This window comes from Halyomorpha halys, unplaced genomic scaffold, assembly GCF_000696795.3.
Source record: "Halyomorpha halys isolate HHAL.00 unplaced genomic scaffold, Hhal_1.1 Scaffold770.1, whole genome shotgun sequence".
Classification (NCBI taxonomy): Eukaryota; Metazoa; Arthropoda; class Insecta; order Hemiptera; family Pentatomidae; genus Halyomorpha; species Halyomorpha halys.
The window spans coordinates 234994-251152 of NW_027107091.1; the positions used below are offsets into that span (position 1 = coordinate 234994).

The following is a 16159-nucleotide window of genomic DNA, read 5'->3' on the forward strand; positions in this document are numbered from 1 at the left end:
TAAATCCAAACTGGTGATCAGGAATAACATGATATGAGTCAAGGATTGGGTAGAGGCGTTTTAATAAAAGTTTTTCTAGGATTTTGCCCACAATGGGCAGGAGCGAAATAGGACGGTAGGAAGATGGATATTTTATAAATATGAACACTATTAAAAATCAATTAATAAATATATTTAATCAGTAATCTAATTTATGTTTATACTTATCTTTTAAATTTTCAATTGTTTTTATTTTTGTATTAAGAAATTATATACATTCTAGTCAAATATTCCAAATATTTTCTAACAATAATTTTAATTTTATACTAATATTGAATTAATTAACTTTTGTAGTCAAATGTGTTAATTATGTAGTTTTTCCAAAGCAGCCCAATAAATACAGCGTAACCATAGTAACAAGACCAGACACCTAGATAATACAACGAAACAATTTAAGAAAAATACATATCTAAAAAAAGTAATGATTTATTATTTGTAATTGTTATGACCAACTCGTTATTCCTTCCTCATCCCTCCAGAATGTTAGCCTTTCTTAAAGGAGAAGAAAGTTATTTCAAAGCGAGAGTCATGTTGAACCATGGGCTGGAGCACGAGGGAATATTTGAAAAGATTGAATACGGTCAAGATTTATTTCATGTTGCGAGGAAACACAGCAGCTATAGTCGATGTGTACACAGCACAGTGGGATGCCACTCACGTTAGAGTGAGCGGAAAAGGGTACAGTATATACATCGGGTTGATCTTATTTTGCTAGTCAGAAATTTAGGTTTTCTACATAAAAAATTAAGTCTAAATAATAATTTCATATAAATCAGAAACACATTTTTTTATTTTATTATTTTTTTTTTATCATACGGACAATATTATTTTTAATATAACTTTTGTAAAAAGTTAATTTTTTCTTTTATTTTTTATTGCCAGATCTGCCAAGTGGGTATTACATGTTTATCATATAATAATCAGAACTACTTCTAACAATAGTGGAAAATAGACATTTGCAAAAGGCTATTCTAATGTAATTATTTAACAATTATACATAGCAAAGATAAATTATTTAAAAAAATAATAATAGGGCTCAAACGTCAGATTTTCCCCCAGTTAAAGGTACCCACTTTATGAGGCTGGTTTGTCCCTGGAGGGCTTCGGAACCAGTAAAACGAAAAATAATTATTACAGCCTTCGAAGCCGAGTCATTAGAGTTAGTAGCACAGTGCCCTACTACTAAGATACCCGCTCCCCATTTCTGAAAGATGAAAATATTAAACTGTTGGTAGATAGATCAACAATCTAGGAAGAATAGCATTAAAATTGCAAATTAGGATGAGCTAGAAGTTGAAGAAGTGTTTTTTTTTTTGCTTTCTACTAATTTTTCAAAGTAAGCTTTCCATTGGTGCTTTAGAGCTACTTTAAAGATGGGACCTGTCATTGGGTTGACAACTTCTTTACTAGCAAAAGTTAACTTACCCCACCTGCTACCTGGCTATATCGGTGAGGGATCGCTCCTGGTGAAAATTTTCTTAGAGAAAGTTAAGCCTTTGTTTTTTTGTTTTTTTTTTTCTCAAAGAGTTTCTTGCCTTCCCTAGACAAGCTAAAAGCTAAAAAGAGTAAATAGCTGGATTGGTGACGTTTGTTTATGTCTAAATGACGTCACATAAGAAACCATCACGGCGGCTAGCGTTTTCCTTCTGTTGGTATACAGATTTAACATTAGTTTTAAAAACTGATATTAAAAGCTGTGTACTATATTAATTAAAACATATAATTGGATTTCTGAACGAACAAACTTTAATATTTATGTTTAATTCATTTATCCTGGAACTTCAAATTAGATTATCAACTATATTTTGTGCTTGTACATTGTTTCGGGATATTATCTCATATTCATGGAGTATTGTATCCTTTTTTTTTTTCCCCTACGCCACAGGAAGTGGGCTATTACGCCATTTTCCCTCTCGTAGCCCAATACAATTTTATTCGTCCTCTTAGTTGGTCCGCATCTCGCTCAACATCCTCCAGACCAACACACGCCAAAAGATGGTCCCCATCCATGTCCCCCATGTTGCATAGAGGACATTTCGGGGAATCTACGATGCCAATTCGATGGAGGTGTTTTGGAGCAGATCATGTCCTGTCACTAGCCGAAAACAGGCCACTCTCTCAGCTCTGCTAAAATTGCCGGGGACTCTTTTTTCCTTATCCAGGAGGCTCTCCTATTGTATACTACTATTTGTCATTTTTATCAATTTCCATTTCGAAATCTTGTCCTCTATACTCATATACTCTATAAAAATTTCAGAATAGATGAAATTCTAATTAAAAATTTTCTTCACCTCAAAAATTAAAAATAAAATTAATATATTGTCTTTCTACTAAACAATGTTTACCTCCTTGAGTTTTTTTTTTAGGTTTCATTTCATTATACAAAAAAAATTTAATGAAAATTCTAACTGGAGGAACTCCTTTTAGTTAAGTTAATCGCTGCCTGACGGCTAAATTAGATTTAGTCCTCGGCAATAAAAACAAGGAGACGAGGGGTTGGTTCCGACCGTGCAAACAAAGACAGAGAGGAAAGCTGATGCAAACAGGAAGGTTTGCCTCGGGAGTGAGTTAACAAACAGCCGCTGTACCTTCACGTCCTTCTTTGTTTACTTGTCAGGATTAAGGAAACCGATTAAGCTCCGAATTAAGGATTTTCTTGAATTAGGAACCTTAGACTTATAGGACAAAAGCTCAAGAGGAAAAAAAGTCGGTTATTTCGCCCCAATTTTATATTAATAAAATAAAAATTATGAATTGATGAATATATCACGTATAGTTAGTGGAATACAAAATGGCGGCTGTTTCAGAACTTTTTTTTTTTTTAATATTGATTTATTGCTATTTACAACTGTACATTATAATACATTTAGTAAATCTGATCTAAGTTAAATTGGAGTGTTACAGGCGTGTAGAGAAACTACCCATTGGTAGCACTCTAATGACATTTTACATTAGCTAGTCTCGTGGCCATCTTCTTTTCAGGCGCCTCGGAGGATTGTCAGGAATGCAAGACGATGCAAGATTAGAAACTAGGGGGTTTGAGTGGTTAGAGAGTTTATAATGGAAGGAGTGATATCTGGTTCGGGCTAGATCGGTTACATAGGGAACATTAAGGTCTTTATGTATGATTTTATTTGTGACAAAGTAAGGAGCATAGAGGATTTTACGAAGGATTTTGGATTATAAGGATTGAATACGAGAGGAATTCGAAGGTTTAGTGGAACCCCAAAACGTGTTGGAAGTTTAGACCGTTTGTCTAGTAACTGCTGTAATAGTCGAAATCGACGTGCAGTTTCCTGTCTTTTCAGTCTGGAGTGAGGATTCCAGGTTAATTGCTTGTCCAAATGTAGTCCAAGGTAGTGGATCTGTTCGACAGGGGTAAGAGTAACATTATTAAATGAAACTGTAGGGCAGTCGATAGGTTTACGACGAAGGGTAAGAGTAACATCATTAAATGAAACTGTAGGGCAGTCAGTAGGTTTACGACGAAGGGCAAAGGTTTCATAACCTAAAAAAATAAATTTTCAATCGAAGTACCACACCGTTCTAACTACCTACAATATACTACTAGACAACCTAACATAACATCATTTAAAGTAGAGCGAATTTGCTAAAATATAAGCTCTAATAGAGCTATTTACGTTCAATAGTTGCAGAGATACAGCTTTTTAAAAAGCAACATTTTATAAAAAATGCACTAAAAGTCTGTAGTGAGTGAACTTATGTTGAGAAATCTATATCTTAGGAACCATTCAACTTGCAGATGTTCATTACCATTCAAATTAAAGCTCGTCTAATGTGACATAAAGTAGTTTAAGAGGTTTATTTTTGTAGGCGTAGTAGTTCTTATGATATTCCACAAAATAAATAAATTCACAAAATGTTGATTTATAGTCCATAAAATGTTTGATATATGAAAAACTATATCTCAGGAATTATTAGACGTGGAAATAGGTTTAACCAGCACTCAGCATAAAGCTAGTTTATAACACTTATCTTTGTAGCGGTAGTAGTTTTTATGATGTTCGAATATGAAAAAAAGTTTGTCTCGACAACTATAAATCAATTTCTTTTAACAAATATCATGAAAACTACTACTCCTCCGAAGATAAGTGTTATACATTACTTTATAGTACGTTGATTTAGCTTTAAATTGAGTGCTAGCGGACATATCTACGTCTAATGTTTCCTGAGACATATGTTTTCAGATGACAAAACTTTTATGTCGTATTAGATGGTCGTAAAGTTCTCAAATCCATTATCTGAAATCATAGATTCATCAAAAGATTCCGGCTGTAGATTTTAGTTTTCACTGAATATACGGTCATAATTGCAAAAGCTAGTTGAAAATTAATACATTTTTTACAAAATTTTTTTTAAAGTGTATAGCTCCAGAAATTTTGAATTTTTTAGGTTAAGCTCCGCAACAATAACTAGGTGCACACTGTACGGCGTTTATGTAAACACGAATTTACAGAAACGTCGCATCCTCGGAAGTTATTGTAGTTGTGGATCTTAGTTTAAAATAGTCACAATTGCTGTAGCTTTGAAAATTTCTGCAAATAAAGTATTAATTTTAGAGTTTTCATTGTCTAGTTTTGCATTAGCTTAATCGCCGTACATACAGTAAAACAAATGAAAAAATAAGAAGATTTAATTTTAAATTCAACCTCTTCCAATTCCTCTCGTATCCAATCTTTACAATCCAAAATCTTTCGTAAACCCCTCAATGCTCCTTATTTTGTTACAAATAAAACCATCCATAAAGACCTAAATGTTCCTTATGTAACCCATCTAGCCCGAACCCGATATTATTCCTTCCATAATAAACTCCCTAACCATCCAAACCCACTAGTTTCTAAGCTTGCTTCCTCTTCCATTTCTGGCAATCCTCTGAGGCGCCTGAAAAGAAGATGGCCTCGTGACCTTATATTGTAAACTGTTTTTAGAGTTCTACTACTGGACAGTTTCTCTACATCCTGTATCATATCATTATGTCATTATGATCAAATTTACTTGTTGTATTTTTTATACAGTTGTAAATATAAATAAATAAAAATAAATAAATAAAAAATTCAACCTCTAAAAAGATACTCTTTACAGTGAGAAGCACAAAGGAGCAACATAGATTTTCATTTTTTTTTCTTGAATTCGAAACCTTTAACTGTGCTATGAAAAAAAAAAAAGAAAATAGAATCTAAAAATGAAACAACACTAAAAATGGGAAAAATAATTACAACCTTTTATTAATTAATATATATACGTTAGGAGGTGAGAACTAAATATTGTACTGATAATTGCATAATCAAATTAATAAAAGTTAATAAGATGAAAAATAAAGTTAATATCATAAACATGCATGCAATAACTATAAATACTGCATGCTGAGATCTATTGAACACAATACGCCATACTTTATGAAAGTATTTATTCAAAACTAAAAAAAAAAATAATGATAGAAAAATTAAATTACCTTTGTTCCTTTTATCTAATTATAGCATGGGATATTTAAAAGACCATCAGTAAACATAAAATACATAAAATGAGCAGTAAAAATAAAAACATATATTTGCCCTTAATTTATTTACATGATATAAATGTGTTAAAATAAAAAAAAAAAAAAGAAATATTAAATTTACTAAATAAAATTTTGAGAAAGTACCTCTAACTTAATATATATCTATTTAAAAACACCTATTACCTTGGAAGACTATTTGGTAAACCATTCCTAATTTTCTAAATAATGTCCAATATTTCAAGATTTGAGAATAAATTTTATTTCTTGAGAAGTCCACTTTAAATGGGGCATAGGAGTTAGAGCAAGAAGAATATAAATTTGGTAATAAAATAGATAGGAAGAGCCGAACTTAAAATATATGCGAGTAAAGAAAAAAAAAAGTCAAGAAAGTGATTGCTTTAGTGAAACTGAAGGATGGAATTTAAGCACACCGACCTTTAGATGGAATTAGAGAAAACTGATGTGGGAACCTCTAAATGGAATTAGAAAAACTGTTAGAACCTTTAGATGAAATTAGAAAAAACTGGTGTGAGAATCTCTAGATGGAATTAGAGAAAACTGTGGGAACCCCTAGATGGAATTAGAAAAAAAAAACTGTGGGAGTCTCTAGATGGAATAAGAGAAAACTATAGGAACCTCTAGATGGAAGTAGAGAAAACTGTAGAAAACCTTTAAATGGAATTAGAGAAAATAGATATGGGGATCTCTAGATGGAATTAGAGAAAACTGTGGGAACGTGTGAATAGAATTAGAGAAAACTGATGTGGGAACCTCTAGATGGAATCAGAAAAAACTGTGGGACCTCTAGATGGGATTAGAGAAAACTGGCGTGGGAACCCCTAGATGGAATCTAGTATTATTTTTTTATGATTCGAAAAACTCTAAATGAAAATTTGATAAGCACGAATTAAAAAAAAAAGTATATATATTTTACCTATTAGGTTTGGCAAAAATATTTCGCAGAGGGCTATAATAGTTATATTATAAGTTATAATAGGATATAAGTTATATCCAACAGTCAGTATTTCCAAGCGTTCTTTCTATTCCAAATGATTATAACTCAGCGCAACTCCAATATTGTAAATAAGATGCATTTCGAATCCTCCACTTAATCCCATACAACCAAGTCCCGTCCATCTGACTTCTAACCTCCATCTCACCGAACTTCTGCGTTTCATAAATACAAAAAATATTACATTACAATAAACGATGCACCAACCCTTCCCTTGTTTAAATTCCGTCTGTTCAACCACCTTTTCCTTCTCTAAACTAAATAAATATTATAGTAAGCATACACGTATATTATTTGTAAACATTGAAACCAGTTCTTAATATTTTTTTGGACTTAAAAATACTCAATATGCAACCTAAATATTGTTCTAAAGAGCCTTGTCCCAGAAATACAATAAAATATTTTTTTATTTAATTTTAATTTTCATTTCAATAGTTATTATTATAGGTTAAACGTTGCTATAATTTGGACCGACTGACAATTTGTAATCAGATTGTTAGAATTACATTAAATTACAATTTTAAAATCTTTATATAAAATACGTTTTCTTCCATACAAAGACATAAAATCCAAATTTTATTCTCATAACTGGGAATTTCAGAAATTCAGCTTTTCAATATTTGCAGGAATCTTGGACTTTGAGAAGTTATGAATGTTTACGTGAACGCCTGACGTGAGGGAAAAAATATCCCCAAAAATAATCAAATACAAACATTTCTATTTTTTTTTTTAACCTGAGTTCTTTTTACATAAAAAAATTAAACCTTACTTTAAGTTTTCTTTATTTTTTATCAATTTTAACACAATAAATGTACTAAGTATACTTATAAAATTAAACCTGAAGCATATGTAATATTTAGGCTAAATTAAAAAACATTAAGGTGCATCAGCAAACTGAGTAGAAAACCCGGAAAATATCAAACTACACCATGGAAGCAAAACCACCACTTCCGTTCTGGAAAATTTATTTCGATAATGGTTTGTATCACATCTTCCTACACTGTCCAACCTTAAAAAAAATAGACAACTGTCCAACCTAAAAAAAAAAAAGACAACTGTCAAACCTTAAAAAAAAATAGACAATATATCTTAAAGCCACCCATATCTGTATCTTGCAACCTACAAAACATCCAAAATACATTGAACATTGACAATAAATTGAATAGACTCCATGTTTACATTGTGACATTATGCAATAATTTGACACAGTTAGTGGCATGTATGCAAGTAGTTTTCGAAGCCAATTAATATTTGTACTTAGATCTATAATGTTTTGGTTTATTTAAAATAATTCTCATTATTTTAAAGTTTTATGTAATGGAATAAAACATATTACGATTAAAGATTATTTTTATTTATTGTTTTGTTATAGAGCACTTGTTTTATCTTCTGTTTATTGTTTTTGAATGGAGCAGTTGTTTTATCTTAAATATATTCTATAATATTCTGTATTTTTAAAATCAGCAATATTATTTTTTATTATACACAAAATACTAATTGAATCCGTACAAAGCAATGGGAATAAATGAAAACTATAAGAAATGTTAAATTTTTTCCAGGTTCCTAGTATGCGTTAGTGACAACACTGGAACAGGCGTCTAGTATTTGACTTAGTATTAGGATAAAGTTTCATTTAGATCGGCTTTCCAGGCCCATTGGCACCCCTTGTGAATTGAAATTTCATCAGCTATCTTTTGCAGGATTCTTTCATTGAAAAGGAGCAAACCTTCCAGGCGGCTAAATCGGGCAATTAGCTGAGCCAGGTAGGAATTAGTTATTTTAACGTCTCGGCCGAATAATAACTGCTGATTAATTTAAGGCCCTTTGGTTTCGACCTCTTTGGTTTGGACCCCTTTTCACGTCCGCCCTTTGAATGGCTTCTAATTTATTTCATCCTTTCATGGCTAATAGCCTCGTATTAAAACGATAATTATACAAAGCCGCTGAGGAAAGATAAGAAAAATGTTTTCCTTCCCTCAAAAAGATATTTAATACTTGGGTACCTGCCTAATAGAGCACCATGGGTAACAGGAGAGCTAGGTTCATAAGATTAAAATAATAGTAGATCCATCGAAATCTACTAACATTTACAGATAATAGATTTATTTTAATAGATGATACGGAAGAAATAAGTGACGGCGGCATATCCATAGAAGGTAACATGCAGAGAGAGGGAAGCCACGTGATTTAATGAATTAAATAATTTACGTACGAAACAGTGTCATTGGTGCTGACTTTGGTTCTAGGAAGGAGTAAAAACTGTTTAATGTTATATTTAAATAAAAATATGTTGTTTTTTGAAAATTTGTTTATTCTAAAATAAACAAAAAATGGATCCATAGAAATTTTTTTAAAAAACACGTACAGACTATGGAAAGACATCCGAATATGTTTTATTGTGGGTATGAAAATGATGATTTTTGCTGTCTAATTTAAGTTAGAATTTGTTAATCTAAATATACCTGCCCTATTTTATGCTATAGAGAATATTGCATATACTAGTGTGAAGACCCGTCCTTCTCTCTCCCTCTCTCTCTCTCTCTCTCTCTCTCTCTCTCTCTCTCTCTCTCTCTCCCCCCCTCCCTCCCTCCTCCTCTTCCCCACTCTTCCTCCTACTACTACTACTCCTCATCCTTACTTCCTTCCTCCACTTTCCCTTTCCTTTAACTGTCCTCCCTCTCTCTCTCCTACTCACCATCCCTTTTAAATTTCATCCAATTCTAGCTTTCCTCTCACTCTATTTTCTCCTTTCCCTCCTTTTCCCCTTTCCTAGAACTCTCCTCTTTCACTATCTCTCTTCTACTCTTTCTTCTACTACTATTCTTCCCTCCATCACTTCTTCCTCTCACTCAATATATTAATTATTTCTTTAATATTTACTAATACCCAATTCAATATATAATTATGATATTGTATTTAATTTTATTAAAAATAATAACTATAAAATGAAATTTAGGTTTATAAAACACAAAAAAATTATGGTATTTAAATCTAAAAAAAAAAAACTTCATTTTTCATTAAAATGTAATAAAATAAATACATTATTATCATTATGGTTTAAATATATTTTTTTTATTTTCATAGAATCAAATTACCATTCAATGATTTTTTAATTTTCATTCTCAAATTATACTTTTAAATGTTATCGATTTTTTGGCAATTTTAAAAGAACTTTTGAGCATAAATGCAATTTTATAAGCTTTAATTAACAGTTAAAGTTAATTAAAATTTATTCTGTTCGAACTTTTATGTGTAACGAATATTTTTGACAATATTTCAGAAAATTTGACTTTTGGGAGAAGTTGATCAATTTCTGAAGAGCATCTTAGTAATGGTTATGCAGAGGTCATTTTGTTTTCGAACTTTATCATATTTTATAAAATTAAAAAAAACTGAAAAAAAAGAAAAAATATTTAATCAGGTTTTGATTTGGGAGTTTTGTAGTATTATTGGAAAAAAGTGGCAGATTTCGATTAATATCTGAAATATCGTTCTGGTTTCTACAAAAGCAAACTTTATATGGGAATACCATTACCTTTTTATTAGTTACGTAGAAGTAATCAAAACTTGACCATATAAAAGTTGAATTTAAAGAATTTATTTTATAGTATCTATAATTACCTGTAATCTCTCGGCGTAGTACACCAGCGAAGCGAAGACCACAATCCCCAGTACCAAGAAGAAGACCAAAAGTGTGAGCTCTTTAGCGGAGGCCTTGAAGGTGTGGATGAGGATCTTGAGGCCTGGCGAGTGCCTGGTCAGCTTGAAGAGCCGAAGGATCCTTACGATCGAGAAGAACTCCAAGATATCCGCGTGATCCTCCGCCCAATCCTGCAAGAGGACGTCCGTGTAGAAGCTGAGCGTCGCCATGAGGTCGATCACGTTCACCGGCGACTTGATGAACTGTACCTTGTTAGGGTTCACCTGCAACATGTACAGAAGTTGTCTCAACAATTTTGACATCGTTAACTGCTCAATATCGAAAAGTATATAGGTCGAAAATATTTTCCAGATTATCTCTTTAGTTAAATATTTAAAGAAGTAATATAAGCTTATTTTCTACCATCAAAATATTAATCGATATCTAAATATTGTTTTTAATCGATTATGAAAGACTGTTATCAAAAAATCTTGTGCAGTACGGGCAAGTTATCGTATTATATCTTGTGGCTTTATAAATGAATTATTATAATATAAATAAAATACTTAAAACACTATATCATCATAAAGATTGAACATTTAGAAGGAAGTGAACGAATTTATTGTTAGTTCCTTTTGTAATATGTGCACCCAGTCAAAAAGCTGAGAAATGATCACTTGAATACCTTATTGTTCAGAACTGCATTAGTTACACAATCCTAGTTTACAACCACTTTAGTATTGTACTCCTTTACTATATAGTCTGAGAATGTGCCGATGATCTTGGCCTATTATTCAGATTTCCAGGAAACTTAGAAGGGCTTAGGAAGGTTCAAACCTCACCAGGGGCCGTCCGCACCTCAGATGGGACAGCTTGGCCCGAGGAGTTGACTTTTCATTAAGTGGCGGTTCCACAAAATGAAAACTTGACTCCCCACCATGGTTAGAATAGGTTGGTCACTTGTAAATAACTAGGTAAACATCACCTTTGCTGTGGATTGTCTAAAAAAAAATTTTTATATATTGTTATTTACACATATACACAACAAGTAAATTTGCTGTAGGTGATTTCGTGACGTGATACAAACATGTGGAGAATCTAGTCATTGATAGAACTCCAATAACATTTCTAGAGGAGAAGATCTCGATGCATTTTCTTTTCAGATGCCTAGGAGGATTATTAGGTAATGAAGAAAAAGCCAGGTTAGAAACAAGTGGATTTGGGTGGTTGGGAAGTTTTCCATGGAAGGAATGGTATCTGGTTTCGGCCAAATCGGCAACATATGGGACATTGAGGTCATGATGGATGACTTGATTTGTGACAAAGTAAGGAGCATTAAGGATTTTACGAATTTAGGACTGTAAGGATTGGATTCGGGAGGAATTCGATGGTTTAGTGGAGCCCCATAGCTCAACTCCGTATGTCCAGATAGGCCTTATAAGTCATGAAGATCAGTCTTTTGTAAAAAAAAAAAAAAAAAAACCTCATAAGTAGATACCACCTCTTTTATAAAGCTCCTATCTCATCCACACTATTTAGACTAGACTTAGCATAAATGACAAGTTTAATCGAAACAACTTTGATCATAGAGTGAAAATTGATTTTATTATAAATAGTTTTTTTGGACTCAGAGGACGTCAAAACATGTATTTCTGTAAAAATTGGTTTTCGAAATTTCGCACGAACGTAATAAAGAGACGTGACGACCGTGTGGTTTGGGGTACAGGTCCCAGAGCTCTCGATCCAGAACATTACAGGGTCTCAAAACATGAATCTTGATTTGTACGCGGCTGCAACTGTGGTAACCACCAGGGATTGGTGGTAAAAAGGTGCCCACTTGCCGGAATAGTTCCCCCATCATATACCAAATACCCCTTACTACTTATTCCATACCTTGGGAGTTGAAAGAAAAATAATAAAATTCATATCTTTCATAAATACTAAAGAAGAAGATAGAATAATGTATGCATTTTCTAGTACATTTTACAAAAGTTTTACTACAAAAGGTGTAAGTGGTGAGGGGGGATAAGATATAAGGTATCTCATGGAGAGGTAGCTGGTAGGAAAACTGTAGGTTAATAATGATAAAGGGGCAAATTGAAGAGAATGCTATAGTGCTATATAGAGCACAGCACAATGGGACTTAGCGCTCTTGTTAGGAGCCTGCAAACACCACGCAGCCCCGTCTTATATAAGCATCATACTTACAGCCTCTCTCGGCTATTTAGAATTTATACTTCCATAAATTTATCATGAGTTTGTTCTGTACATATTTATACCCCATATTAATTATTTCCTCGTATATGGTTTTAGCAAAATACACTATTAAAATCCTAATACGATAGGGTTAGTCGTTACGACAGATGGAGATATTAAGCCGGCTTAGTTCAGTCTGAACCATTGTCTCCGCTTTTCCTATTCGAATCGGAAGTCTTTATATTTACATTTTTATCCTCGAGTTATTTGTAAAATTCATTAATATTAAACTGAATTTGGCGAATGACACAATTCTTCCTTTTTCAACAACAATAATTTATTTCATATAATCAGCAACAACGTTTCGGGAAATATCCCCCATCTTCAGGTTGCTTTAAAACCAAATTCAACAAAAACCTATAACTTGCGCTTACAACACTACTGATATATTATATATACATCAAAAACTATTTATAAATTCTTTACCTGATAAAAATATTTTATATATAACGTATAATTATCTCCTATTTTGTCATTATTGTTTGGACTTACTCTCCCAAGGAGAGACTCAAGATAGCCCGTCTCAAATCCTATAGGCTGCACCACCGCTCACATCTCCTCAACTCTCGCTGCGCCTTAAACTGCAGATTTATAAATCCATTATAAGACCTACACTGCTCCACGGCGCCCCTCTTATGAGACCCCTCTACAGAACTACAATAACTCGATTACAGGGCTTCCAGGGATCTGTCCTCCGTAAGATCGTCCGGGGAACCACGCCCCAGAGAGCCAAAAACAGAGTTATATGTGCAGAGCTCCAACTCCCCACTGTGCCGGAGTATATAGGCCGACGGCACATCAAATTCTTTGATGGGTTGAAGGCCTGCTCCCCTCTTTTCAGGGAGATCGCCCCTCCACCAAGACCTGGGAGGTGGCAGAGCACGGTTCCCTTAGTCGACGTCCTCGACGAGGGAAGGCTTTAGACAATTTTCACCATTCCCCCAACGGAACGGCCCCTCCCCGTTCCAATAATCCACTAGCGTAAGCCAACCAAGTTACAACCTTCATTGGACCCCTCACCTAACCTTATAATGCCAAAAGGCAATCCAAGGTATCCTTCACACATGTACGTACCAAATACCCACTAACATCTTCACAGGTGGGTATGAAAAAAAAATTATTGCTACTATTTAATAATAATATTATCATTTAATGAATAAAAAACTTTTTTACTATTAACAATTATACATTTTTAGGAGAATAATTACCTTCCTGAAGACAATAGTAATATGAATAATGACAAAATAGTAGATAATTATACGTATATAAATATTTTTAAATATATATAAAATATTTTTATCAGGTGAATAGTTTATAAATAGTTTTGATGTATATATGACGCATGTTATAGGTTTTTGTTGAATTTGGTTTTATAGCAACCTGAAGATGGGGGATATTTCCCGAAAAGTTTTTGTTGATTATATGAAATAAATTATTGCTGTTGAAGAAGGAAGAATTTGTCATTCTCCAAATTCAGTTTAATTCCAGAGACTCTTCCAGTAAAATATCATTAAGATCATTAATATTTTGAATTTATCCATTGATTAATACATCTAACAATGAGAACATTTTTTTTTAATGTACTTTAAATGGTTATTTAAAAAAAAAAGAAAACTCATTTAAAGCTGCATAGACTACTTCCGAGCAGTGAACACGAAACTACAAAATAAAGGAAAGCTCCTTAATCCAATATCTCAATAGAGAAGTATTCACTTTAGGAGAGACGATCGTGAAGTAGAGGAGAGATAAACTATAGTACCTGCTGAACAGGACCTAACAACCGACAGGTAAAATCATTTCCACATTAATATGCATATCTGACCTGGACAGGGAGGGGAGGTAAATAATTCAAATTCCCAGTGGGTCAACTCCCCCCCCCCCCCATGCTTGATTAAATTCTTCTCTGTTCAATTGGATACAACAAATGGTCCATGTATTCTGTCCAATCGGTTCCCAGAGTTACATGCTCGCAAACTGCGTTTGACCTGTCGATAGAACTTGTAAAAACCGAAACCGAACGGGAGCTGAAAAACAGCGGACAAATTACATTTTTTATTCATGTGACATTTTTCCCACCGATTGAGTTTCGTTGGGAAAGAGAGATGGGGAATCGGATGTTTTATAAAATAAATGATTTTATAAATAACATGGACAAAATTTTATTAATCTGCCTAAATCTCGAATCAAATAAAAAAAAACATGTTTACATTGTTTAACAAATAAATTGTACAGCTAACCACACTAAAACACATGTTACCGCTTTGTAGGAACAATAATAAAAATTAAAATAATGAAAAAGAAAAATCATTATCAACCTATACTCCTTTTTAGATTTGGAGTTTTATAAATGTTTAATAGATAAATTGGAGAAAAACATGGCAGTTGTGAGTGATTTTGAAAAAATCACCTCCTTGTAAAACCAATGTTCTTAAAACTGTGCTTCCTTACACAGTACTTAATCCCTGACCCTTGATGGGTGGAAGGGGTTCACATTATTACTAGTGTATCTTTAACTAAAGGGGAAATATTTCGTCAGATTAAAAAGTAATTATATATAAAATAGGAGTGGATATCTCATTGGTAAGGCACTGGACTACCAACTCCAATGACTCGGGTTAGAATCCGGCTGTGGTAGATAATTATTTTCTGTTTTACCGTAGCCGTGAGTCAGCCCTACAGAGTCCATCCAGCCTCATAAAGCGGGTAACCTTTATTGGTTAAGAGTCCAGCGGTCGAGCATGAAAAAAACACCTACTTGCACAACTGTTGGACTAGTAACAGCACCAGACAAACAAAATAACAGAAGGGTTAGTTGATGGGTGTAGCGGTGTACATTTAATTATATATATAAAATCAACGGTTAGAAAGCCAAAGATTCAAAAAAATTAATGTCTGACATAAAAGATTATGGAAACAGTGGTTCCCAAAGTGGGCGCCACTGAGTCCTGTGTCATAATAAAGTACACACTAAAACTATTAGTCTTGTAGATTTATCTTAATTCACTTACACAGACTTGTACAATAGTAACTTGTACTTTAGTATTTTTTAATTCCTTTATTATCACTAATAGTCATCCCTATCATGAAAAAATAAGTATTAGTATTATTACCACACTAGTTTCTACACTTGTACTATCAACTAATACTATTAGCTTTCATTATGAAACAGGGGCTCAACACCTTCTCAAAAAGCACATAAAGCTGAAAGGTTCATTTCGGAAGTTAGCACGAGAAAGTATCATGACAGTGAATTATATAGAAACATCTGTTTTGAAAAGAAAGAATTTATTTTCTACTCAAACCAAGGTCGTAAGCGAAAGTTATATGATGAACGCACTACGCACATTTTTTTAACTGTATTGTTTTTTTCGGATGTACTGGATCCCATCCTGAAAGGAGACATTCACTGACAGCACAGGGTGGGATGTTTTGCAGCAAACACATTGCTGGGTCCAGGCCAAATACTTCCTGAAGTTGCCCTGCTTTTGGTAGTTTGGCTTGCTGATGGTTATTGGTCCTGATACAAGTTTCTCCCTCTCTCATCCTCTTTCTTTTTCAAACGATCACGGTTAGAACTGCTTATACATTCAAAGGCTACATCCAATATAGTCCACTATATTTAACAATTAGGTAATTTAAATAACTGTTGAAAAGGCCAGGACATTCTGGTCAATAAGATGAAAACATTAGGTAT

At 33.2% G+C, this 16159-nt stretch overlaps 1 protein-coding gene across 1 annotated transcript in view; it reads right to left on the reverse strand.

The window, feature by feature from the left end:
* LOC106686063 (potassium voltage-gated channel protein Shaw) overlaps window positions 1-16159 on the reverse strand; it is a gene marked incomplete in the record, with an annotated part of 559367 nt that overhangs the window by 67541 nt on the left and 475667 nt on the right. The window contains 1 exon segment of the mRNA XM_067045426.1: window positions 10191-10493. Coding sequence (XP_066901527.1) covers window positions 10191-10493 — 303 coding nt within the window.